This window comes from Aspergillus novofumigatus (assembly GCF_002847465.1).
Source record: "Aspergillus novofumigatus IBT 16806 chromosome Unknown P174scaffold_2, whole genome shotgun sequence".
Classification (NCBI taxonomy): Eukaryota; Fungi; Ascomycota; class Eurotiomycetes; order Eurotiales; family Aspergillaceae; genus Aspergillus; species Aspergillus novofumigatus.
The window spans coordinates 136,428-162,708 of NW_020194275.1; the positions used below are offsets into that span (position 1 = coordinate 136,428).

A 26,281-nucleotide genomic window follows, 5' to 3' on the forward strand; every position below is an offset into this window, starting at 1 on the left:
TTGACACAGGTTGGCGGGCTTGCTAAAGGAACGAGGACACGCGAATCTAAAACACACAATGTCTTGATTTTGGAGCGGTGGCTATTCCATGTTATAGCCTCTTCTGAGGGGTCACTTTATCAAAGACGATGTGGTCTATATGCTTAGATGATTCAAGCCCCCTACATCTGAAACCATGTTTGTCTCCTCGGGACTACGAAATCGGAAGCTGTTGGGAGAATAACTAGGCGGAGCTTTGCGCCAAAAAGGCTCCTCGTATTCGCCGGCATCCTGCTCAGGCAGTCCACGACTGGGTTGAGGCCCAGATCCAGCAGTAGCACTGAGTGTCGCCGGCACGGTAGGGTGCACTATATGCCAATCAGCACTGTTCTCTAAAAGGCACGCAGGTCAAGGGTGCGGTAGGGTCCGAGTTGAGTCGCAACGGCATAATTTGACGGCATGTAAAAGCAAGTATTACCAACGCGGCCAAAAACTACACCATCTCAGGGACGATGACAAGCGTGAATGCGGAGCCCAAGAAACAGTGGTCCACGTCCTAGTGGACCGCCCAAAAGGTGACAATCGCGCCTTTAGGGTTGCCCCAGTCCTTGTAATAAAGCTCGGCTCCATCTCGAAGCTTCAGGTAGGGCATGGCTGGATAACAGTGTTCTCAGTAAGTATTCAATGACTTGGTCTGACGTTCTAAATGCCTGCACTCTGCTAGCCTCATTATATAGTTAGCATCGACAAGTGGAAGAGAGTTACATGCTGTGCATTGTCATGACATCATCGCAATGTAGCCATCACTGTTGTCAGCATCACCTGCTTAAGTTGCCAGATAGTTTAATCACCTGCTCTGTCTGTACCGTCACTCAAATTTTCTTGATTTGTCTAAATGCAAAACCCTCAAATTCTGAGGGGTATTTAATCCCCAGTATAACTCCATCTCTAGTAGACCTAGGCAAAATCCAACCCAGGACACCCACCAAAGCCTAAGCCTAGCCTAGAACCTAACTAGGCCACCTAGTTAGGCTACCTAGGTTATTCTATTTTAGTACAATTTCCCTAAGCTATGCTAAGACATATAATTCTTATTCTACTCAAATAAAATACTTATTTATACCTGTTCTAGTTATCTCTATAGTTTTAATTAATATATAGCCCTTAAATATGTAAACCTTAACTTCTTAGGTAATTTAGCTATGCCTTAGACTCTTAATAAATTAATACTAACTTTCTGCTCCTCTAAAAATTAAGTGATAATTAGAGTGGCATAACCGACCCGCAAAAATCGAACCCAAACCTCACCGAACTCACAGCGGTGTGGGTTCGAGGGTAAGCCTAGGGAATTGCTTTAGGTTTGGTTTCTATACCCTAGAACTGTTTCAGCCTTTCAGGTTTGGTTAAAACTGTTTGGTTATTTCTTGCTTACTAATACCTAATTTCTAGGCTTTAGCTAATAACTTTTATATTACTAGATAGCCCAGATTCAGGGCTATCTAGTGATATAAATATTAATTTAGTATACCCAGTGGTTACTAAGATATTAAGGAATAATCACTTTTCTCATGAGTTGGTATGAAAGTGGTGTGGATATATATATTATATAAGGGCATTAAGGTCCGACAACCACCATGGTTTAGATATATTTTCAACCATCACCTATTCAGACCTATAGATATTGAATTGATATTTTAAATATAGCTTAGTATAATGATAATTACTATATATTCATATAAAAATTATAATTTTATATAAGCATGCTTGATAGGCTGAGAGAATAGGCCTAAGGTAGGATAAATTGAATTCTAAAAACTATTGAAATTTTAATTATTGCCAAGGCATACTGCTGGCCTAGATAGGTGAGTAAGGGCCTAGCTATACCTAGCTAGGCATAGTGGCGGGTTTTTGCAGTGAAACCACAACCAAATTGCACTGGGTCTGGTTTGGTTGTGAGTTCTAAAATTTGAACCCGAAACTGCAGCAGTTTGGGTCTAACTATGGTTGAACTCGCCCAAACTCGCACCAAATGCAACTCTAGTAATAATCTGTTCTGGATAAATTCAGTGCAAGTTACTTATTGCTAAGAACAGCATCCCTACCACAGGGCACTAAATATGAGTGTAAGGCAGATCGCGAGTGCTGGTAAGCTCGAGCACTCAAGCGGGCCTTGCCCGCTACACCTATGACCTGAAGCATCATAGCCACAGGCACCTCGCCCCCACAAATACGACATGAAGTGGTACGGTGGTGACAGTTAATTCCTTTTCTTAGTCACTTTTCTTTCACAGCCCATCACTCTCCAGCATTAAATTTCATCCTAATCAGCCCAGATGGCTCAAAGTTTTATTTTCAGGGACCGGCTAAGTCACTTATTCAAGAAGAAACCATCAAGCAGCCCAGTTTCAAGTGAATATTCTATAATCCTCGTTGATGCACCAACATCCGAATCGGTCAGAACCCTGCTAGCAATGCTGGTACACCCAGTGTGACCCCTTCTGTCTCACAGCGCGCCGATTCTCAGCAAAAGACAGCCACAGCCCCGCCACCTGCAGCAAGCCAGAACAAAACTCAACTTTCTGATTCAGCGCCATCTGCAGCCGCGCCCGCTCAATCTAGGACCCTAGGGCGACGAGACAGACAACCCTGGTGGGGAATAACATTTTTGAAGGCGCGGCCAGCTTTCGGACCGGAACGTCCTCTAGAGCAATAACAAGGGACGCAGAAGAAGAATCTCTTCAGACAGCAAAAAAAGGAAGGGGTACCTAGTGGTAATACTAAGCAATCTTGAGTAAGGAGCAAGGAGACAGCAAGAAGGGTGATGTACTAGAGTTCTAAGTCTGAGTTGGCAAGAAATTTTGGCTGGTGTTTGACCCTGGTGAGGGAGGCAGTACCCTTAATAGAAGCAGAGATTCTCTGTTTTATGATTTCACAAGCAGATTACATGGCCAATGGGGACGCGGTGCAGATTTTAGACCTAGTTACTTTGGTAATTAGTTGTTTTACTTGGAGAAATGGGCCAGCGGAAGCGAGTATCCAGTCCTGTCTTAGTTATATAATCTAGAGCAAAGGTGAGTGGTTAAGTGTCAGGAGGTTAGCAGCAGGGTGTGATACGCAGTGGTGTTACATGTATAGGGTTGCATAAGGAATGTTAATGGCGAGAAGTAGGGCGTCAACTAGAAGATCCCTATCAAGAGTGAGGATAAACTAGAGAAGATCCTGGAGGTGGCGCGGGTGGTCATTAGAGAGTGCTATATCTGGATGGACGTCCTCTGCCTGGACCAAAGACGCAAGAACGAGATAGAAGTCACCCAGATGAAAGCTTACTTTGGTCCAAGCGCGTGTGGACCCTTCAGGAAGGGGTCATTCCAGACAATGCTTTCTTCTGCACACCAGAGAGATACATGACCTCAGCCAGCACCTTCTTCCAGTCTGCTAGGCTTTATAAGCAAATTGCAAAGCTCTTCCTCAATCTGAGTTTCATGGAAGGATTTAGAATTAACTCTGAACTTCCAGAAGAGCAAGCTTTACAAGATGTTGAAGCTCAGGCAGCTGTACTGTACCAGTGATATCTCATTCTGGCACCTGATACAGGCTATGAGGTCAAGGGAATGCACCTATAAATAAGACAGGGTCTTCAGGGTGTGTGGCAGCGTGCATGAGACGATCCCCTTCATCAGCTATGACCGCAGCGTCCAGGGAGTTTTAGACGACCTCTTCAAGGCTTATGTAAATGATGGGGATTTAGTTGTTTCTGAGGATGGGTAAACTACCTCGGCAGGATTCATCACGTACTACACTACACCATTGGAGAGAAGATCACTGTTGTCAGGGATGAACATCGCTGCGCTGCCCAGGAGTGGAAGAAGGAGCACGATTACTGCAAACATGGTTGAGTTTGTGATGCCAAAGAAAGAAGATTCCAGTGAGACTTGGCTGAAGGAATTATAAACACAGGGAACAAGATGCGAATTGGCGTATCTCGACTATTTAATGTCATGGCTCCCAACTGGAGATCTTTGGTCAAACCAGGTATTTCTTGATTTTGAAAGTAGCGAACTTAATACATCCACATCATGCTTTATGGATCAAAACAGTACATCCACTCGGATGAGCTATCGTCCCATGGCAGCATGTTCGGGCCGGCAGTCGTGGTTCCGCTGACTCAGCAGGTTTTCCCTCTTGAGGTAACTACCTTAAACTTAATCGGCAGGTCAGGACGTCAGGTTCCCACGCAGCCCAATTTTTGGATTGGCGGTCATGGCTGGCGACTCCGAAACTGACACCCGTGCTCGAAACGGGGCCCCACAAAAAAGGAGCTACCAAGAAGGCTGCCCTTCGAGCACGGATAGTTAAGAATGTTCTGAGTTCTGGTGGAGCTTTTCTTAAGCACGGTGCCTGGCTTCGGGGCTACCCTCCCACAACCGAAACTGCCGCTTAGTCAATCATCATATCTAACGTATTTCCTGGGCGAGCGGGACACCCGACCGAGCGGGACACCTCTATATCCCACATAAAATGGCACATATCAAGGCTTCCATATCTCAACAACCAAGCATCTACAGGGTCTGAGATTTGATAGGAGGTGTTAGTATAATCATACAGAGTTATATTTATAAGCCACAGCCTTCTAGTATATGTGAATACTCAGGTAACATAAATTACATTAGTATTTTTGGTGAAATTAGCTTTTTAGACATTAAGAGAGAAGGATGGAATTTTAGGGCCATGCAAAAAAGTATTCATATACTCTAATCTGTATATAGTCTAAATATCTTGCTTATATTGTAGCATATATGGACGTGGTTGAGATATCAAAGCCTTGAAGAGTGCTATTCTATATGGAATACAGAGGTGTCCCGCTCGGTCGGGTGTCCCGCTCGCCCGGGAAATACGTTAAGTTAACTAACTAGTCCCGTCACTGCTTAACAGAGTCTCTGCAGTCTTTGGCACCGGGGAGCCCAACTGCATAGATAATAGATACATCGGGTGCAAAAAGGGCGAATTTCCGAGGTGAACCTTCAGATCTCGACATATAACCCCAGTATCGCGCCCCCAAGATGGTCAAGTCTCGACCTCACAGAAACAAACAGCATGTCGCTATTACCGCTCCGATCAACCAACAGACGGACCGCCCACTCCACGTTCTGGGCTGGGAAATGGAAGGCCTACATTGTGCCCATGGTATTGACTAGCTTCTTACTCCAGCTGCTCTTCCTCGGCAACATGTCATATCTCTTCGGCGCCCTGCTCAAGTCAACCACCCGCATGCACAATCTCAAGATCCTTGCCATCGACTTTGACGGCGGTGACATCGGAAAGGCCATATCCAGCGCCTACAGCAACTTGAAGTCTGACGAGTTTCCGAGCCTCGAATTTAGCTCATCGTCAGAGTACCAGACGCCCGAGTCAGTCCGCGAGGCTGTCTGCGATCGTGGCTATTGGGGCGCCGTCTATACCCATTCTGGCGCATCCGAACGGCTCCTCACTGCGATCGAAGGCGATAACACCACGGTCTACAATCCCAGCGATGCCGTCACCTATATCTTCAATGGCGCCTATTATCCTGCCGTTAGCTCATCCTTCAAGGGCAGCCTGCAAACTCTCCTCAGCGTTGCGTCCAAACTTTACCCTTTCGCGTCTCCAGATGCCTTGAAAGCCGTCAACATGACCAACCCGATGTCCGCAGGCGCTCTTCTCAACCCTTTTGAAGGAACCGCTTGGGATATCATGCCCACCAACCAAGGAACTAGAGTTCTCCTAAACACCGTGTCAATGGTGATGCCGATACTCATGCAGTTCTTTTTCCAAATGGCCTTGAATGGCGTTATGGGCAACGCGAAGGTACTAGAGACCCAGTCCAAGCGCGACATCTACGTCTTCCGACTAGGTTCGAGCAAGGTCTACACCTTCATTTCTGCTCTAGTAACGACTGGTTATTTCTGGGCGTTCCGCGAGGGTTGGGGTGTGACATCTGGCCAATTCTTCGAGACGTGGATGTGCATCTGGTTCTACATGGACATCAACTATCTTCTTCTCGATACCGTCATCGGCACCGTCATTCCTATGCAGTTCTTTTCTTTCTTCCTCCTCACATGGATCATCGTGAACATCGCTTCGACCGTCTACCCGTTCGACCTCACACCAGGCTTTTACCACTGGAGCTGGGCCTTACCCGCGCACAATATCTGGCTCTTGCTTGTCGGAATTTGGTCCGGCTGCCGTTCGAGCCTCGATGAAACTCTACCTATTCTGTTCGCTTGGTGGCTTGTCGTCCACTTCAGCAGTGCTTGGTCAGTCCGAAGGAGGTGCTTGATGGCTGAGGCTGAGGCTGAGGCACAGCGTGCAAGGCCCACAGGCGATAAGTTCACTCAGAGCCAACAATCTGTGCTTGGGAGGATGTCGACCCGAGCCTCAGGGCAAGCTGCGAAAGAGAGAAGTTCGGATAACTACGACTTGGAGGCGTATCGACTTGATGAGAGCCTACCCAACGGTGACGCTGGGGGGACAATGATCAATGCGCCACTGTCTACAGAATAGCGTGACAGTGCAAAAGCAAAGAGGAAATAGACACTGATACAGAGAAGTGTGTCCTTCAGTCCTACCGGCGAAGGAATCATGGCGTTCTTCATGGTGCGAATCAGACATTGTGAGCAGAGAATAAGTAGCTGATAAAATCAGTTACCTGCAGACATAGAATCTGGTTGCTGGTATACTTTACAATTTGGTATTTCAATAGTTAATGTTTAGTATAGGGTAATAGGATACTCTAGTACTGAAGATGTCATACTAAGCATGTTTATCAGGTTGAAAAGTATTTTGTGGCATCATATGTAGACATACATATAATACCCGATCGGCGGGTGTTTTTGGTAATGCACATAATATCCCCAGACATGATATATAAACCCTCACTCCCTCAAGCTCCTCACGACATCAACAACCCTTATATCAACGCGTTCTTATAAAAAAGATTACTCCTCCGGTCTCCTGCAACCCCCGACGCAAACCCCAAGAAAAGCCTCACCTCTCCACTGGCTGTCTTATAGATCGCCATCCCCTCCGGCTCACGAAACTTCAACGTCGACCCAGCCTTTGTAATGACCGGGCCCTGCACACGCTTCCCAGTATTCAAATCCAGAGCCATAACCTCAGAATTCAACTTACCACCACTAGCGTCATAAGATTCCCCAGTCAGGAAATAGATATACCGCCCGTAAGCTGCATACCCCTGAAACACATTAACCTTTGCCCCGAGCTCGTTAACGAGATGTGGAATCTCCCAGTTCGCCAGCGGATTCGAAAAATTGCCTGCGCTTGCCTCGGCAAGGTCAAATGCGGCGATATGCTGCACGGATCCAGTCTGGTATCGCATGATTAACCGCTTATAAACGGGGTCAATTGTTGCAGTCCCCCTATCAAACCCCGGCAACGGCACAATCCGCTTCCGCTTATCCGTGGCGCTATTCAACGTCTTCCCATTCTGAAACTTGAACTTCCACAATGCGCTCCCGTACCCGCTTGCTGCGGCGTCGGTTTCACTCCAGATATACGTATCGCTTCCGACTGGTTCCGCGGCGATATTCACACCATGCCCGCAGCCGAGCAGGTCCATTGAGCCGAGGACCTTTCCTGAGAAGTCGAGTTGGCTGATTGTTAAGTCTCCTGAGTCGAGGGCGGAGCCATCGCGACGGTTTACGATGAAGAGGCGGCGGTTGACGTTGTCAAAGGTGAATGATTGTTGGACAGTTATGGCGGCGGTTTTCTTGTTCCGCCAGAGGTCATACGAGGGTTTTGTGAGGTCGAATCGGGGGAGTTGGGGATTAGGGCAATCACGCCTGTTAGGGCTGTGATGAGAGCAAAGAGGATCGCTCGCATGGTGACTGGAGGATTGGATAGGTTCTGGTTGGGGGCAAGGGCCGAAGGGAAGGTTAGGGAGTATACAGAAGAGCTTCAAGGTTGGATAGTTGTGATATTAAATAGACCTCTCGGGGACTCATCTCCTTCTTAGGTACGGAGTACCGGGTGGTCTGCAAAGCAACAGGCACTAGGCCAAAAGGCGATACGAGAAACACGAAGATCGGCGGGGTATACGGAGGTGTGGTGCAAAACTCATTAGCCGCTAGTAAACTTGGCATTTCCAATGTAATAGCCATACACTAGAATTACTATAGAGACCTATACTCCTTCTAAAATAATAGTTTTCAACTTCTCTATCTATCATTTCTTGGCTAAAAAAAGCAATTTGAAGCTATACAGAACCCCTTTTTCACTCCCTAAGATGAATTCAACACAGTATTCCCCTACTATCCATATTTTCAGCCTGCCTACCTCCTCTAAGCCCTCCTCAAAGCCCTTGAAGCCCTCGAAGCCATTAAAGCCATCAAAGATGCGTGGATCTTATCATCTAGTTACCGTGCGCGTGCAGGCCCTGACTTTGGCCTACTGTGGTGTTGATATAAAGCATATTGAGGCTATAACTGGCATGCCTCGTCAGACAATTCAATACTAGGTTAAGAAAGCTAGGGAACGCGGCTATAATCCAGAGATAGATCCATGCATCTTACCAGAATATGTTAAAGATGGCAAGCATACAGGACGTCCAAAAGAGATTATAAAAGCAACTAAACAAGCTATTCTTGAATCTATTAGCAAAGATCAAAACAGGCGTGAGAAATCTTCTGAAATTCTGGCATTTGAAGCTAGTATCTCTTATTCTTCTGTTTTACATATTCTTAAGCAGCATGGCTATAAGGCAGTTAAGCAAACTACAAAACCAGGCCTTACTAATAAGATGAAGTAGAAAAGATTATAGTTTTACCTTACCCACAAGGACTGGACCCTCAAAGACTGGAAAAATGTGATATAGACTGATGAAACCTCTATTTCTCTTAGATAATGGCGTGGAGCAATCTATGTTTGGCACACAAAAGATAAGAGAAATAATCCCATAGTTATACAGCGGTGTTGGAAGGGGACTTCTGATTTTATGGTTTAGAGGGCATTTTCTTATAATAAGAAGGGTCCTCTTCATATCTGGGCTCCAGAAACAGCTCAAGATAAGAGATGTGCTGAGCAAGAGATTATTCTCTTAAATTAACAGCTTGAGCCTATCCAGAAGGCAGAATGGGAGCTTAATACTAGTATAGCGCGTTTAAAACTTTAGAATGGAAGAGTACCTGGCCGTACACCTATCTGGAAGTGGAATAAGAAGAATAGCCTACTCTCTCAGGATTCTAAAGGAGGTGTTAACTAGTATAGATACTATAAGGTAGTATTCTCCTTCTCTATGGTTTCTGCTTAGAATTTAAGAACTAATACCTTCTTTTACTATCTTTATAGGAAGTCCTTATCCCTAAGCTGATTCCCTTTGCTCAAGAATGTGTAATTAAATAACTAAATACAATTATCCTTGAAGATAGCGCTCCAGCTCACCGTCATCGATTCCAGCAGACTATATATAATATTAAGAGGGTCTAGAAGATCATGGATTGGCCAGGGAACTCCCCTGATCTTAATGCTATTAAACCAGCCTGGCCATGGCTCAAACAGCGTACAACTTCTCAAGGGGCACCCCGGGATAAGAAGACAGGGAAGGAGGTATAGATGAAGGCATGGAATAATCTTCCATAGGAGCATATTTAGCAGTGGATTGAGCATCTTATACACCATATCCATGTCATCATTGATCTAGACGGAGGTAATGAATATCAGGAGGGCCGAACAGGCAAGGATAATTGTGATTGGAAGGGCCATTGAGCAAAGGGTACTATCTCTTATAGGCAAGATATCAGTGAATTAGACTGGGAAGATATTTTGCAGCCATTTGGATAGCTTCAATATTCGATTCTTAGGAGTTGAAATCAATCAAAGTAAGCTACCATATAAATTACTATGTAATGTTGCTTGGTCTTGTTACCTTGCCAAGCTTACTAGCGGCTAATGAGTTCTGCACCACACCTCCGTATATAGAACTCTGACCGCGGAATCTTGGATATGTCGCTTATATCCTCCAATGGCGAGACACGTCGTGAAATCAACCCAGGAGGAGTTAAGCGCTCTTGGCCGCCAAGTACATAGTAGCTGCCATTTTCACCGTTGGTGAGGTCTAAGTGTGGAACAATGTCACCTCAGGCCGGTTGATGATACTGCCGTAGAATACGAAGCTCGTATCCCTCTCCATCAAGTTACCTATCCCTTGCGGCTTCAGGTGCAGTTTCTTGCTCCCGTGAGCTTTTATTATTGCTCGATTTTCACTCACGACGCCCTCAACAACACCCAAACTGCCCGCCCGGCCCAAACCACCCTCCATCATACCATAGCGGCAGATTCGTATACGCATCCTCCATCATCGCCCTCCAAGTCTCAAGCGCCGCGAGGCAACATTAGCCAAGGCAAAGCAAGACCCCACCATATTGTGTGTGTGTGTGTGTGTGTGTGTGTGTGTGTGTGTGTGTGTGTGTGTGTGTGTGATGCGTGACTGCTTACTGTTTCCGTATCTGGCTTCACACCCAAGGTTGCAAAGTCGAATCAGATACCTTGCTAGAAGATCTGCGAGGTTATTACTTTCAAAGGAATTTTACCTTGAGACTCAAGTGCATCTCTCAAATACAATGACGCGGGCTAAAGAGCTCTTTCAATTCTATTTTTCAGACTGGTTGATCATGAACAATACAAGACGCGCTAGCATTGCCAAACCGGTTTCATAAGCAGCGTTTCTGCTCAGGCAAGTACCTATTTCAGTGTTGCGCTTAGCAGCAGTGGAGAAGCCATGCGACTCCGGTGTCTGTATACCTGCACATAAGAATAAGGGCTGGATCTAACCTCATTGCAGACGGGATTCACTCAGTCCACAGAACATTGGCGTCCCCACTAACACGACTGAAATAATGAAAGCGCATCTGTACCTGCAATTATTAGACTTAAACATCACCGTCACTCCCCACAGCGTTGTGACTTCGGCTACATTAATGTCCATTCTTAACAAGGGCTCTGAATGATCTGATTAGATGGTGAAATGTGAATAATATAATCATTAAGTGCACCTAGAAAATTAAAGGAGAGAATAAAGGATGTGAGGTAGTTGACATAATTGATAGGGCCAACATAATTCATGACCAGCATCTTGACTGGAGTAGAGTATAGCAGAGTAAGTCAACTAATACGGTCACATAGTAATTTTAGATGTAAGCTGTAGATGTGATTATTTAGGAGAGACTGTGACAGAGATGTCGATGGCGTTCTTGATGCTAGTAGATGTGAACAAGGCCAGGGTACGCTTGTTGAGTACATACTGTAGCAAGCTGCTGTCAGGCGAGACGTGGACTTTATAGCCGTTGGGGAACGTGGAGGGGGGCAGGATAATTTCAGTGGGCGCTTCAATATTTGGATCAGACGTGAACTGCAGCTTGAAGGTGCCCGAGCTCTCATCGAAGCTGAAGCTGTTGGGGGTGCCGGCGACGGCGGCGGGGTATGCACGGCTGTAGTGCTTTGCCAGTTCAGGGTAAGGCTGACCAGATGTGCCGTTGTACAGGTTCTCGTACGCCCAGCCGATCCAGGAAACCATATTTTCGTCGGTCGCCGACATGGCGTCTGCTAGGCCCTGCATCTGCTTATCATCGCCCATCCAGAAGGTGAGCTCGGTCAGCACACCGGCGGTCCTAAGACGCTCATTGTCCTTGCGGCGATTGTCGAGCGTGGTAGAAATAGACGACAGCTGCGGCGGGCTGTAGTAGTGGAATGAGTGCACTGACTTTGAGCCGTCTCCAAGAGGGACGTTGTTGAACCCCGACAAGATGTCAATGGTGGCACCTTCGAACCAGATGAGCGTGTCATTGTCGACGGTACGGATCTGCTTGGCGGCGCGGTTCCAGAGGCCTTCTAGGACCTTATGGTCGGCAACACCTGGCACTAGCAGGGTCGGGTCGGCCATCGAGTCGCCCACCCAGGGCTCATTCAGCAGGTTATACCCGACCACGTTGGTCGTCCCAACATACTCGGACGCCAGCTTTTTCCAGTACGCCGCGAACGCATCGCCCAGCCCGTCGTAGTTGTTGTATAGGCGCCCAAACGCATTAGACACCGCCACCGACGTGTAGCTCAGAGACCAGTCGACGGTGCCGCAGAGCGACTGCGGCGATGGGAACCCGTTATTATCCACAGGGAACGGCGTTAGCTTGAGAGGGAAGGGATACATCTTCCAGCCTGGTACCCAGTCCTTCTTAACAAACCACTACGCAGCCGTGTCAGTATGAGCTGTACCAACATGGCCATGCATCATCTACTTACGTCAGGTACGCCGTGACCACAAAGCTGCCGCGCCAGGACGTCTTGGTGCACGTCCACCAAAACATAGAGGCCGTGGTCCTCAGCCATCTTGGTCTGCTTCTTCAAGATCTCTAGAAATGTCTGGTTGTACTGCCCACGCACAGGTTCTGCGCCAGCCCAGCTGTGGCCTAACCGCACAATGTTCAGACCTAAGCCGTGCAGATTTTGGACATCTTGCTCGCCAAATGATGAGACACCAGGCGACCACTCCAACGGCCGATACCACGGTGACTCTTTCATCACGACGTTAGTTCCGTGGAAGAACCTTGTACGGCCGAATTCATCGACGATTTGATGCGTGTCTTGGTTCACCTGGCTGATACGCGCCATGCCTGAATGAGCCTTGTACCAGCCCTCGGCATCTTGAGCTAGCACACCTGCTGGCTGTGTGCCAAGCACAGCTAGCAGCGATGCAGCAGCAATGGGAGTGAACAGCATCTCAATAAAAGGCCAAGTCAATTTCGGTAAGAATAAACAGGAAGTAGAAAGGAGACGGAGGGAATGAGTGTTCAGATAATAGTAAGAATTAAGGGACCACAGGGAGATATAAATGCCCAGTGCTCCTCTTTACATAAAGTAGGAATACATCTCCTCCACCATTCTCGACTAATTGCCTGAATAACTGGTTGTAACGTGCCCCGCAAAACTGCTGCAGAACTAGGATTAGGCGATGGACTAATTAGGTAATGATTTTATTGAGACGCCGCTTGAGGAGAGAAAAGACGAAAGCATCTGTGGATATAAATGATGTCCATTTGGAAGATCATGTGTGCCATTCAACATATTCAGAGATTATCAGTGCGGTGATCTTTCAGTAGCTCAACCGAGCTTCTGCAAAAATATAGGTAGGCGAAATATGTGTAGCATAGGAGAGCAGACCCTTTTACCAAGTTGAATTAGATAACTATATCATAAATACAACTAGTCGAATAGAATACTACCATCTTTATATTACTGTTACATCCCCAATTCCGGGCGGCCGTTCCTGTATGATCACACCCGTTATGGTTGTTCTTATACGAGGGATTCGACGTGCTTGTATCTACGTTCACTATCAGTCGGACCCTACAATCGCATGGTTATATTAACAAAGTAGCCTGATGAACACCTAGACCTCGGCAAGTGTTCCGCATAACCCAACCGAAACATGTGCCAACCCCAAACAGACAGTGCTCGTCTCCCCACAGTGGCATCTACCAAGATCTCCAATTACCAGCGGGGTAGGTAGTGAAAACATTACTGGACCTTAGAGAGACTACACGCTGCCAGTGGTAGGCTGTGCAGATTCAGACCTAGTAATTCGGACTGCAGATGGAAAGGTCTACATTCAAAAGTAGGACACTACTATAAGAGGAACTTTATAACGTTAATTCTAAGGGGAAGAAAAAAGCAAGGGAAGGAGCATCATCCATGGAAGGTGAATTTGTCTGCTTTCAGGAAACCATCAGTTTGGGGCAACTGTGACCACGTAAGATAGCCACCTATCTCTTGCAGTCTTCCATTAATTCTTCGATATGCCTCTCTCCGTCCCCTCGTCCATCACCATCTCTATCCTGACGACGTATGCAATCTTCATCCTGATCACGTATATATTCTCTATTATGACCGCACACAGGCTGCTCTCAGCCCTTGATCTCATATTCCCTCTGTCCTGTAAGGAGAGTGGAAAACCATGTCGTGTCTCTTCTGTTCTACACACTGACTGGAACTGACTGAAGGCATATACCATGAGGCTGGCTGCGTTTGGTCCATAGAGAATCCGTAGGCTGGTCCCAGAAGCTTGGACTAAAACCTGGATCACAACCCTAGACTCCTAGAGTAGTTTGGTTTCGAAGACGCATCTTGGTTACAATTCTCAACAAGGCTTCGAGTACCAAGTATTAATTGGTTTAAATAACTCTCCAACGTCAACTGATATCTCTATTTTATGTCAATCCAGCACAGCAGATAACACAGTAGTAACATCCTTGGTCGACGCAGATATCACATTCTCAGCCACAGACCCCGTCCTCCACATTCCAAAACCCACAAACCGCCCATTCACCGAGTAGTACGTGCCCACCGTACGGCTCTTGCGGACCCTGCGCTCCTTGTCCCAGAAGCAGTCAAAGGACTGCAGCTTGAACAGCGGCTGTAGCATATACGTTGTTTCGCCAGCAGAATAAATCCCCTAGAGCTGCTCTCCATCGATTTTAGAATCGCCTCCCACTGAGTCGCGGAAATATCCCTGCCCAGCAGAATCCCCGTTCCGCGCGCCTCGCGGATTGGCTTGTGGATATACCGGTTCTTCGTCTCAGGGTCCCGGCGCGCCTGACTGGCCAGCTCCTGAAACTCGGACGAGCCGGGCAGGATTGTCGGGACAATGCCTTCTCGAAGTAGTTGGGCCTGTGCTGGGCTGAGCACGCGGTGTGTATGCACGAGGGCATCCAGCTCTTGCAGGATTATGCCGAGAAATCGCTTGTCGTGCGCGATAAACACGCTGCGGAGGTCGTTGCGGCAGCATAGGGCTATGTGCTGCGCCATCTCCGTGGGGAGCGCGAAGAGTTTGTAGTCGAACAATTGGAGGCCGATTTGATGCACTTGTTCGACAAGTTCTCCGTTCACTTGTATCAGTTTTGGGGCGGGTTTGCCTGTTCCAACTGCTTTTCTGACTACGGGATCGGTGCCCCAGACGCAGCAGAGCATGAAGCCAGTCCTCGTAGTGGCGTCTGGCACAAGTCGGAGATCGCTAGGGCTAACTATCCTTGGCCTTATTCCGGTCTGAGACTCTAGCCAGCCAAAGAGAGACCCGTCTTGGGACATGCCTGCTTTATCTCGAACAAAGTGGATGGGAAGCTTGGGGTTAAACAGCTCCAGTAAACTGTCCAATAATCGAGTGTGATTTGAAGCTGGTTTGACGGATGCACTGTGCCTTGTACACCCTGCTAAAGCTTCGTATGCAGTCGCCACCCAGTGGAGGAAGTTTATTGAGAAGCGCGCATTGATCTCACACACTCGAAACCCGGGAGTGTCATTCCCGGCGGCACTGATTGGAATCAATATATCAGGTCTCAGATTCCCCTGATTGCCCACAAAGGACCACATGGCCCTTCGTTAGACATCTTGTCTACCCACCGAGATCATAAGAATCAGCCAACTATAATGTTTCGGGAATGTAAAGCTTACCCGGAGCAAAGCCTCAGCCCGAGGGTCCAGTGGCATTCGACTGGAAAATTTCGCTTCGGTGTCTTTCCACCACCGTGGAATAATATTATTGTAAGCGAGAGCTAGTACCTCGTTGAATCTTTCTAGGTCTCTGATGAATTGCTGAGGAAGTAGGGCCGGATACGGGTTGAGCGTTCGCGAGGTGTCAGGGATAGTTCCGTACGGACGGACACAATCGGCGAGGTTTGCTATGATTGCCTCTTTATGCGTAGAAGTGGTTGAATATAACTACAATGTATATCAGTGTTTCTTATCCAGGATCAAAATAACAGCAAAAGCGTCAATATTACCTAGTAATCCACTTGATTTTGTCCTCTTCTGTCTCCAAACCAAAAAGAACCTCTGCATATGTGCGGTGGCCGCCGAGCGGTCTCTCCATCAAGGCCGACGCCAGTATCAGCGTTTCGTTATTCTCCTCCGCTCTAGACTCGAGATTCTCCCGGAGAATACAGGTCAAATGACGAGCCTCGGCGATCTTCTCTTGGTTTCCTGTCACTGCGGCGACTTCTCCAAATACCCATAGATCCTCGGGGAAAACCCTCTTCAGGACATCTGTCACGTTGGGCGCGACAGCTGCAGCCCAGCATGGAAGGGCCCGGACTGCCGATGTTAGCAGGCAGGCGAGTGAGAACTTGATGTCAAATTGGAAGCCTGGCACTGTGATTGTGCGTATCGCCGCCTGGGCCTGGCCACAGTTTGGAATGGATTTGACGACCTCGGCGTTTGGGAAGAATTTTGTCACTGCAGGGAGCTGTTGTAAAAGACACGGTACTATTATCTTCTCTTTTCCGTCTGAAGCACTAAGTTCGATTCCACCGAACAGTCGCTGCAGAGGCTGTGTGAGTTTTTCAAAAGCTCCAAACACGCAGACGGAAGACCGGGGCAAGGCCACAAACGAGAGGCCCGGGTTGAGCATCGCCGGCAGTTCGTCGGGTCCAACAGGATTTTGCAAATCTCATGAGCGAAACATGTGCGGTGAAACTAAATATGAGTAAATTTCCGTGCGGTTAGCAAGTATGCTCGTGACATGCTGCGACAGGACACATGCCGGATGAGTTGGGTGGCCGGAAATAAGAGACCTCTCCCAGGAAAGAAAGCCAGCTTTCCGGTCCAGCACTGGCTGCGTGGCCGCGATTTCCATCCATTTTTCTGCTTTTTTCAAGTGTTCAGAGTTGGTTTACATCGCTTCTCTTAAATGGAAGGTATACGTACCTAACATGGCCGCCGAGTTGCGCAGCTCGCCTGCGATTTCTTTGCTCGTTGCGCCATCGCAATCAAGCCAGGACTGAATAAATTCCCAGACAGAACCTGGATCATCTTCTTCCGTCTCAATTGTACAGTGTTTGAGGACTACAGGAACTTCAAAGTCATTCGGCCTCCACTGGGACCGAGACTCGAAGCGGTCGATCACAGTGACTTGTATCGACCGCACAGCGTCTCCTTTATTTGTAATGCGAAGATGTGATTTTTCAGCAGATATAGACCATGTAGACAGTTCTGTGTCAACCAGTCCTTCGTTAATTAGTTGTGCGAGAAGGCGTTTTGTTGTCTCAGCCCTGGCCTGAGCTCTGTAACTTGCCATGGCTCTCCGCATGGACATGGAGGTGTAAGATATGGTGTAGAGTGAGTGTAGTTGGTTTAAGAAGAACACGGAAAGCTGACATCTGATTTAATCTACCTTGCTTCCTAGGTAATAGGTATGCTAGTTCATGCTGTATCGGAATCGGTATTGACTGCTCCAGGTATAACCTAAGTATTCTCTACATATGTATTATTGTATTAAAAAAAATATGCACGCACACATGCGTAGTTCTTGTTTTTGGGACCTGCAAGTGACATGTTTAATGGACCCTTCAAACCTTAAACACGACTGGTCTACTCTCTCATATCTTCTTCACCGCTAGTTGCGCTTGAAACAGTGACTGCATATAATAACAAGTTTACAAGTTATGGCGTAGCTATGGCAGCTTTCGCAAGGGCGCCTTTTTATGTATCTAGATGCAGGATACCGCCTACGCAGTACTTCTAGTCCCATTTAACCCTTTATCACGCCTGCCAAGTCCCTGCGGCAGGTAATACCGTAACAACTATCGCCAATTATCGTCCTGGGTATTGCTCACGTTGTTTTGGAAGAGCAGGAACATCATTCATGAGTCGGAGTTGCGTCTCCGCACAGAGGACGGATCGACGGAAATCCACTTTCAGCTTTTAGATTCCAACCATACGAATGCACGCGTTTATGTTTGCCTGGATGGCTGGCTGAAGATCTCCATAGGCCGCAGCAAACATGCATATACATATATATCCATTACGTAAATAAATTCAATGTGTTTTCATTAAAAAGCATCTCTGTACAGTGCATATGTGCTCTACAAGACCCTGAATCAGTAGATGTCAGGTGTCCTTTAGGGTTTGGCATTTTAGACATGGTAGCTATTAACGTAGCAATCCTAGTATCAAGTTTATCCCAAAGGGTGCTTTCACTCTATTTGTACCACGGGTATGACGGGGCTGCTTGAAATATGTGCATTTATTTCCAGGAACCCCATGTGGGCTGGGAACTGTGGGCCAGACGCTGCAGTTCATCGTCAGGACCCACTAATTTCTCATTAGTTAGCTAGAATTATTTTGTTTTTCTATCAGTTGACAAATGACTAATACTCGTATGTTACATCTCACAATAATAGGGTCCGTCAGGTTGTGTACAAAACACTAGGTAGCAAGATATGTACATCAACGCGAGTCTGATGATTCATTCTCATGCAACTAGAAAAAGCAAAAAGAAAACAAATGGATTCAAAGAATGGCGTATTTATTGTTTGCTTTTTGAATTAAATAAATACTTGGCAGTCTACATGTCTGCGATGTCTCACTGGAATCCTCTGGGTTCCCTTGAATTGGGCTTCAAATCTTCTAAAACCGATACTCGGTTCAAACTGGAAGTTAATAGCCATGGATGACGCTGGTTCCCAGAACAGGATGCCTCCCAAAGTGCCTCGGGCACTCCCTTTAGGAAAGGCCAACATCTTCCCTGCTGGCGATTCGCATGTGAGGACATCAATCTAGACAAAATGACCTGCTAATGACCATTCTTAGGCCGTCAGCGTCTCTTTGCCGACATGGGACGCAGTTATTGGACTGTCTCGGAAAGAGACTTGGGTAATGGATACTCTGGAATGGAGCTATCCACGGTCTGGCCAACCTGTGTATCAATCGATTTCAGGAAGGGAATTGCTGACATACACAGGTTCTATATCAATAAGCCAGTCAAAGACCTCTGCAATGCCGTCTTGCAACGACTACGCATCACCGACGGGAACATGGGCTGCATGATTTTCCCCTCGCCTCATGCTGCACTGGAACTATCTAAAATACTCGAAACCCACCGCGTTGATAGTCCGTATATCGTTGACGTCATCCGGTTTTCCATGCATCCAGAATCAGATGTAGCTCCTAACTGGGCTAGTTTCAGTGCGGTTTTATTCCCGCTCGATCTGTGCAAACAAGCAATGGGCTTCTGGCGCGATACTGGAACCGGGATATCCACACGACACGCAGAGTTCTGTCTCTTTCAGTTTGACTATCTACCTTCCGACTCAGTGACGACCAAAGCATTCTGCACTGTAGCTACCCGGAGAAGCCCGAACTCTCAAGCTGAGATTCCGTCTGCCGCAGCCGGAGAGGTGAAGTCGGTCATCGCAGGGCTGGCTACCGGGCAGCTAGCAGTGAGCCCAGACGATGTGTTTTTATATCCCAACGGGATGAATGCCATATACGCACTTTCAAAGACTTTGGCCTCTCTTGCAACAGAGTCCAAGGTTGCCGCATATGGGTAAGAAACAAAGAAATCCAAACGGAAAAAAAACACGAATAATCAGCTCTGACAACCGTCTCTTCAAGATGGATATATCCCGAAACAATAGAAGTCCTCTGACAAAGTCCCTGGGCCACGCGCCTCTTCTATAAAAACGGCACCGAAGACTAACTGGATCATCTTGAGCGAGAATTGGAATCCGGGCTGAAACTCCACGCTCTATTCACTGAGCTACCCAGTAACATCAAACTGTCCTCACCAAATCTGGCTCGCATTCGCGCCCTTGCGGATAGACATGGCTTTATTGTGGCCTGTGATGACACTGTTGCCGGCTATGTCAACATCGATGCGATTCCGTATGTGGATGTCATGATGTCCAGTCTTACAAAGACCTTCAGTGGCTATTCCAATGTTACAGGAGGAAGGTATTTATCCATTTCCTATTACCACAAATTGGAAACATGTATAACGTTTCTAGTCTTGTATTAAACCCCAGCTCGGTCCATCACGACAAGATCCACGCTGCTGTGTCGGCTGCCTATGAAAGCACCTATTTCCCTCCAGATGTCGATATGCTCCTTGTAAACTGCAGAAATGTTGCTTGGAGGGTGGCTCGGTGCAATGAAAACACTCTCCCCGTTGTCGATTTGCTGCAGAAGCACCCTTTGGTTGCCCAAGTCAACCACCCATCTATTGGGACCACAGCGCCACTGTATAAAAGCTTGATGCGCAAAGATGGCGGTTATGGGAACGTTCTCAGTGGTATCTTCCACGATCCCATACGGGGAGAATACATTTACAATGTTCTGGATGTGTGCAAGGGCTCGAGCTTTGGCACAAACTTTACCTTGGCTATCCCTTACGTGCAATTGGCAAATTACTGGCAGCGGGACAAGGTTCCGAAATATGGCGTGCCACAGCATATTGTCCGACTCAGTGTTGGGCTGGAAGATAGCGAGCAGATTTTCAGCGTGGTTGCTGCTGCACTGGAAGAAACAGAAAAATGGAAGGGCACAAGCTGCGTTGCTTGTAAATCATAGTTCTTTTATTTTATTTTATTTTATTTTACATATTTATTTTCTTTAAGTCTAAGCAATAAAGCGTGCACTTTTTAGGTTTGTGTCTGTTGATTAACCTTGGGGATAATGTTTTCCGTCTCTGCGCGCACAATTCTCCATCCGGCCACCCCGGATGTAGTCCATATACAGAGTAGGGCAAATGGCCGTTGATGACCGAATTGGAAAGGGACCAGTATACATCCTCCAGATTGATTGTCCACGTATATCTCCTCGATGGGATGGTCAAACTCTGCCGACGCTTCCCGTCCAAAGGTAGACCAGACCGGTGACCTCCATCGAGGAGTAGTCTCGAATAACAAAACCCTTTGGTAGCCGGTGTGACTGGGTCAGTCCGCATCAGGGTATTCTGGAGATGAGTAATCATGGTCAAGCCAAGGCTTAGTATGGGAGGTAAAATCGAACGGAATAGCCGGCTGCTGGCTGCTGTATTCTCGAACAGCCCCTTGTCTGGCTCCTGTCCCCAATAGCGTCGAGATTCTCGGCCAATGTTGCGTACACGATTATTCGATCGCCTGTCCCACCAGCCAGTGACTCGCTGCTTGCTTTGCGATGAAACAGCTGCGTATTCTCGTGCCCACCAAATGGATGTGACTCAATGAATATACGTGGTATGTTACAGATTTCTACTTGCAATGCTCAAAAACCCTCCATCCCAACATTAAAAATTGTTTCCATGTAACCAAATATAATGGTAGGGAGCAATAAAGAAACTCCCACTATATTCAGCTGAAATACTCTGCCATCGGACCGTGACGTATCCATATCCACTTCGTCTTCAGCTGAAGAAGCTAAAGAAGCTAAACTCTAATATCAGAGGAACAGCAATGCAAGCACCACAAGCTGAAAAGTCAATACGGCCTACCTGGTAAATATACTGTGAATCTCTTTCTGTATAGCCAATAAAGGCGCATCATTAAGGTTTTTCGAACCAACATGGGATGCCGCTGAGCTAAAACCATAGCTGAAGGTGGATCTATATATCCTATTATAAGCGGAATAATGCGCCATTCACCCCCACACCCCATCTCCCCTGCAGGGGGACAACTGCAGTCACCACACAATATATAACCTAATTTAATGGGGTTTAAGGTAGGTATGCCATGGGAATGGCTTGTCCCGACAACAGCACGATGCTATCAATCACTACTACCAGTTTCAGAGAGTGTTCCCACTAGTAGCCCGAGTCTGTCTGTTAGCCATGCCATACGCCCACACATCGGGCGTTTGATTGCTCAGGCAGCCGCGGCAGCTACTAAATATGCAGGCTTTTTGGTCCCCACCAAGAGTCAAAGCCTGTAATCTGCTAAATGATATGATTGGCGGACAGTTATGTCAATGTGCATCTATGGACACATGTGCATGTATATTCTGCAATGACCCTGACCTGGCAAGCAGGGGCAAGAGACATGAGCCTATTATGCCTGCTATTGGCGCTCTGCCTATTTGTATTAGTGAAACAATGGCGAATTTAGGCATAGTGTACTTCTAGAAAAAAGCACCTAGGTCTTCGTATTCCAAGCCCCCGCTTTGTCGATCTGTTCGTGACAATTCTGAATGGCCGATACTTAGTACCAAAAGATTGTTCAGAGAGGTTGCAAGGTAGGGATATTGATATTTCGGTTCATGTGTGGGACTAGTCCGAAAGGCAATAACGGGCCTATTCTAGTAGCAATGAAGGGCCCGCGAGAACTTGGTATTGAGGAGATCGACAGTGGGTTCGAGCTCACATGGTGCGCTGAGGTTGACTAAGCATCCTACTACGCCTCCTGCAGCCACGTCTAGATACTCTGTAGTATCTACAATATTTAGACACACTTCTCCGCTGATCGCATTCACAAATAGGGCAGTGATATACTCACGAAGTATGTTTTTTATGATACTTTGCTGAGTGTGGCATGATGGCCAATGATTTTTTGATTCTTACTTTCCTTCTGGTGTCCTCACTGGAGTAAAAGAATATTCTGAATTCTGGGACAAGTCAGAGGAATCAGCCAAATAATGGATACAATCCTTTTACTATGAAGTATAAACTTATAAACCGAAAGATACATACTTATAATCCCCAGCCATGATATCCGAGGCTTCAATAAAAAAAATGTGCTTTTATATCTTTCTTTACTTCAGGGGTATACAGCTTGTCAAGCTTTGCTTTCTTTGTGTTATTTTTTGATTTCACTAGTGGTAAAACTAACAACCCAGACAGTTAGTTTGGTATCACCGCCTCATGTATGCAGAAGACTGGAACCCTACAGATAAATAGATAAATTTCAGGTGTGGGAATGACGGAACGGTCCGTAAGCTAAGAGCTAAGAGAAGTACAAAAAGGCTTGTTGCGCTGGTCGCCTAACCCCGCACGTGGGGCATATCAGAAATGACCCATCCTGAAGTAGTAAACATGAGCGGGGTCAGGAATATTCAGAGTACAGCGCATTACATAGCAGGGCGTCATAGGCAGCATGGGTGCTAGTTAGTTTTGTTTGTCTACATCCCAAAGTCAAAAAAGACCCATGTTCCCTATGATTTGACTAATGAGACCCATCCACTTGCTGTGCTTAGATGGATTGATTACCTGATGCTCCTCAGATGTTGTGCAACATGACTGAGCTGATCTATGCATCAAAGCTGCAGTTCAAGGTGTACCAAGTAAAACAAAACGTCAGCGTGGCGTCTGTGATTGCCAGTGGAGTCTGCAAAGACCGAGGCCCCGTGCCATCCAGCTAGAGCTCCTCAGTAGAGGAGAGCCAAAGCAGGGTTCTCTATATTGATTACGCCAACCTGGAGAAAAGTATAGTTCCATTCTAATGTTACTGCAATCTCACGCTGTGTAACTAACTGTCCAAACAAGTTGTGTTTTCCTTTGAATCCAGTTTTTTGTCGATTACCCACCGGTTGGTGAACAGAAACCTGTTTTGCATCCATCCTTTTCGCTTCCTCGACCAGTTCGGAATAGCCGTAGGTGTCGATACTGAAGCGAGTGCTTCTCTAACATGTTTCTCGAGCCCTCGCTCAACTTAAGCGGCTCGTGCGCTCTCAGGCCACCTCATCGCGTTAACAGCTTGGTCCAGTTTGAGCAAATAGTTGCTTACTGGTCTTCATCAGCGAATTGTGCCAATATATTGTGCCGCATGGGCCTGTTTCTGTTCCACTTGTGAAATTGTACCTTCGTTGGTTCTTATATTATATATAATTACTGAGCTTGTCCTTCTGCTGATGTGTAGCACGCGAAAATAATGCCTAGTCTTAAAGAAGTGATGTAAAGTATGCTGGTTGTCTGTATGGAATGCGGCTTTGCACATGTCTAGGGTTATTGTGAAATAAGAATAGCAACTCTTATAATACGCGGAATAGACCCTGAAATGACGATACATCAGACCTAGATAGTAATGCTAGGAACTCAGTACAAATGATATGGGTTGGAAAGAATGGACAATGGAACTATGACCTTGCCAAAATTTCAGACTGTTAAAACATGAGTAAAGAAGCTAATTCATGCACCACTCCCAACAGTAAGTTACTAACATTAAGTATTATGACATAGATAGTGCATAAAATACAAACTCTAGTGCGTGAATAGGACATACTTCAAAGGGCAGTCTCCTGCACCAAATTCAGTACATTTATAAATTTACATAGTCTAGAATGCTGATCAGATCACGGAAAGCCCTCCAGCCCCTGCCCCAACCCCCCTCCTCATACTTCTAGATCTACATTGTGCAAGTGACCAGACGATAGATTGGACAAAAAGGTACTGTTCACCTCGATGCCACACTGGTAAATACACACTACCAAACATCCAGATGGGAGACAAGAATGCGCCTTGCTTGGGGTACAGAGAAGAAATCCAATGTCAACCAGCAATCTTCGCCGCCTTGCCATCAAGTTCATCAAGCCGGGACTGAATCGCTGGAGGCATTGGAGAAGGGCCCCACGAATTCCGCAATTCAGCCAGGATCATTTTAATCTGTTTGGCTGTATTGGGCTCCACGATGGCGAGCTCCACAACATCCAAAATGCCGCTCACAAACTCCTCCTTCGTGATTGAGAGCTCCGCGCCATTCTCCGCTCGGCCGCTAAGCTTGTTCATTCGACGGACCATCTCGGTAGCACTGTCCTTCATCTGAATTAAACCTTTCTCTAGTTCCTGCGCTTTCGTAATGGCGGACTGGATAGCGCTTTGGAGGGGTCCCAGTCTCTCAAGGATGGCACTTTGTTGATCTAACTTGAGCTGCTCCCCGTTCAGGAGATCTAGGGATTTCTGGGCGTTTCGGTGCGCGGAATCAAGAGTATGTACAGCGCTATCGACCGCTTGTCTTGCAGCGCCAATCTGGCCTTCCAGAATGACGCTGCCGGGAGATTTTGTATGGTCGATGAGCCCAATTATCCCCCAGATGGGGATTATCGCGCTGACCTGGTCAATATATTAATTCCTGGTCAAAAGGACCGGGCCTGATCACACAGAAAGTATACTGACCACACCGTCAACCACATTGCCAGTTTTCCGAGCGTCGTCGAGCTTCTCCAGCAGTGTTCCCAGACTACTCCTGGCTTCCCTAACTGCATTCTCCTCCTTCTCAACTGCCTTGCTGGCCTCGCTTACCGCATGCTTGTAACCAGCAACGTTTGCGATCGTCTCCCCATGAGCTGCTTTGACGCGTTGTTGAAATACGTGCATCTTTGAGGACAAGAGGTCGACATTCTACGTCCGTTTTGTCAGTGAATCTGGTTTTATAGCCCCTTGGGCGTAGCCATACCTCTGATTGAAGCGTTGACACATGCTCCAGGGCTGTCGTTGAAGCGTGAGCCAACTGCTCGAACGCCTCCTTGACTTTAGCCACCAGTGAATCTCTTTCGGGCGACACATCGAATGCTCTCTGGTTATAGTCTCCTCTCACGAAAATTGCCAGCTGGTATAGCTGGGACAGTGCAATACTCAGAGACAAAGCAACGGTTTGCACATCCCGTGGGGATTCGCTATTCAAGCGACGAAACAGAGACTGGTACTGGTCAGAGATCTGATCCAGTTGCGAGTTCATGGCATCGACGTCAACCATCTTTAGTAGTGTCACTTTGTGCGCGTGATTTTAACCAAGTTATCGAAGTTTGACGGCGTGGCTATACTGAAAGCCATGGGACCCTTAGGCTTAAATATAACCTGGATCTGGAGAAGAGCACGAGCTAAGTTATGTAAGGCTCGAGCGATCGCTTGCCTCTTCGTTCATCCATCTTGACGCGTTGGATACAGCAAGATAGCCAGAACAAATGAGAAGGGTAATTGCCTTCGGCTACATGGCTTGCTGTATAACCGTACTACAGCTGCGTAGGAAGTGCCATCTGAGGGGCAAAACAGCAAATGACCCATATTCAGCCAGCCACATTGCCGCAGTAGAATCCTAGAGAAACTCAATATGACGCTGTATTGCATCAGATATACATGAGCTGAATCACAGAGTCTCTGGAGCGCAGATAGAGTTCAATGACGTATAAGAGCTATTGGCTCTATGAGTGATGGATCAACGACCTGCAGTCGAATCCCTGTAGAAGCTGAAGCCATTGTTGCAGTAGCAGAGCAAATTGGAACTCATCCTTGGACTGCGGTAGGTGGTCCACGGCGGGGTTCATCAAGCTGAAGCATTGCAAGGCATACATACTCCAACAGCACTGGTGATGCGCTCTCGCTTGATGGGCCTGGAGAACGGCCAATACCCATTCCACGTCGAATGATGCGTCACCGCAGCGTCTGGAAGAATATGAGGCATTTCTCTTGCTCTTCTGTAGATCCCCAAGATTTGCCTCCTGCGACTTGCAAATACAGGAAAGAGGGGTCAAGGTTGCCTGCTGCAATCTGCAGATATCGGAAAGAGGGGAGCTGAAAACACGA

At 47.0% G+C, this 26,281-nt stretch overlaps 7 protein-coding genes and 1 pseudogene across 8 annotated transcripts; 3 read left to right on the forward strand and 5 right to left on the reverse strand.

The window, feature by feature from the left end:
• The first annotated feature begins 4,933 nt into the window (after positions 1-4,933).
• On the forward strand, positions 4,934-6,722 carry P174DRAFT_438132 (SNG1 family protein). The gene has a single exon (XM_024826463.1). The coding sequence runs from the start codon at positions 5,074-5,076 to the stop codon at positions 6,517-6,519; it is 1,446 nt and encodes a 481-aa protein (XP_024684909.1). The 5' UTR covers positions 4,934-5,073; the 3' UTR covers positions 6,520-6,722.
• A 122-nt stretch (positions 6,723-6,844) lies between these two features.
• Positions 6,845-8,135, reverse strand: P174DRAFT_509570 (putative FacC-like extracellular signaling protein; the record flags this gene model as incomplete). Its single annotated transcript, XM_024831581.1, has 2 exons — positions 6,845-7,817; positions 8,002-8,135. The coding sequence occupies 2 exons, from the start codon at positions 8,133-8,135 to the stop codon at positions 6,926-6,928; spliced, it is 1,026 nt and encodes a 341-aa protein (XP_024684910.1). The 3' UTR covers positions 6,845-6,925.
• Positions 8,136-8,226: 91 nt separating this feature from the next.
• On the forward strand, positions 8,227-8,616 carry P174DRAFT_438134 (uncharacterized protein). Its single transcript, XM_024826464.1, has one exon. It carries the CDS (start codon positions 8,261-8,263, stop codon positions 8,489-8,491), a length of 231 nt encoding a protein of 76 aa, XP_024684911.1. The 5' UTR covers positions 8,227-8,260; the 3' UTR covers positions 8,492-8,616.
• A 2,401-nt stretch (positions 8,617-11,017) lies between these two features.
• Positions 11,018-12,824, reverse strand: P174DRAFT_448135 (putative endoglycoceramidase). Its single transcript, XM_024828734.1, has 2 exons — positions 12,268-12,824; positions 11,018-12,211 (listed from the first exon to the last, which is right to left on the reverse strand). The coding sequence occupies exons 1-2, from the start codon at positions 12,742-12,744 to the stop codon at positions 11,183-11,185; spliced, it is 1,506 nt and encodes a 501-aa protein (XP_024684912.1). The 5' UTR covers positions 12,745-12,824; the 3' UTR covers positions 11,018-11,182.
• A 1,473-nt stretch (positions 12,825-14,297) lies between these two features.
• On the reverse strand, positions 14,298-17,113 carry P174DRAFT_448136 (uncharacterized protein; the record flags this gene model as incomplete). The annotated part of the gene is made up of 6 exons (XM_024828735.1): positions 14,298-14,395; positions 14,451-15,366; positions 15,472-15,738; positions 15,851-16,464; positions 16,555-16,659; positions 16,723-17,113. 6 exons carry the CDS (start codon positions 17,108-17,110, stop codon positions 14,298-14,300), a joined length of 2,388 nt encoding a protein of 795 aa, XP_024684913.1.
• A 1,349-nt stretch (positions 17,114-18,462) lies between these two features.
• On the forward strand, positions 18,463-20,364 carry P174DRAFT_457119 (cystathionine gamma-synthase; the record flags this gene model as incomplete). The annotated part of the gene is made up of 5 exons (XM_024829509.1): positions 18,463-18,558; positions 18,615-19,342; positions 19,411-19,435; positions 19,511-19,749; positions 19,803-20,364. 5 exons carry the CDS (start codon positions 18,463-18,465, stop codon positions 20,362-20,364), a joined length of 1,650 nt encoding a protein of 549 aa, XP_024684914.1.
• A 48-nt stretch (positions 20,365-20,412) lies between these two features.
• On the reverse strand, positions 20,413-20,660 carry P174DRAFT_474316 (annotated as a pseudogene; the record flags this gene model as incomplete). Its single annotated transcript has 1 exon — positions 20,413-20,660. A coding segment is annotated over one exon (248 nt), but the record flags the coding sequence as incomplete, so codon positions are not given.
• A 3,590-nt stretch (positions 20,661-24,250) lies between these two features.
• P174DRAFT_457120 (uncharacterized protein) lies at positions 24,251-25,454 on the reverse strand (the record flags this gene model as incomplete). Its single annotated transcript, XM_024829510.1, has 3 exons — positions 24,251-24,811; positions 24,875-25,099; positions 25,155-25,454. 3 exons carry the CDS (start codon positions 25,452-25,454, stop codon positions 24,251-24,253), a joined length of 1,086 nt encoding a protein of 361 aa, XP_024684915.1.
• Positions 25,455-26,281: the final 827 nt, after the last annotated feature.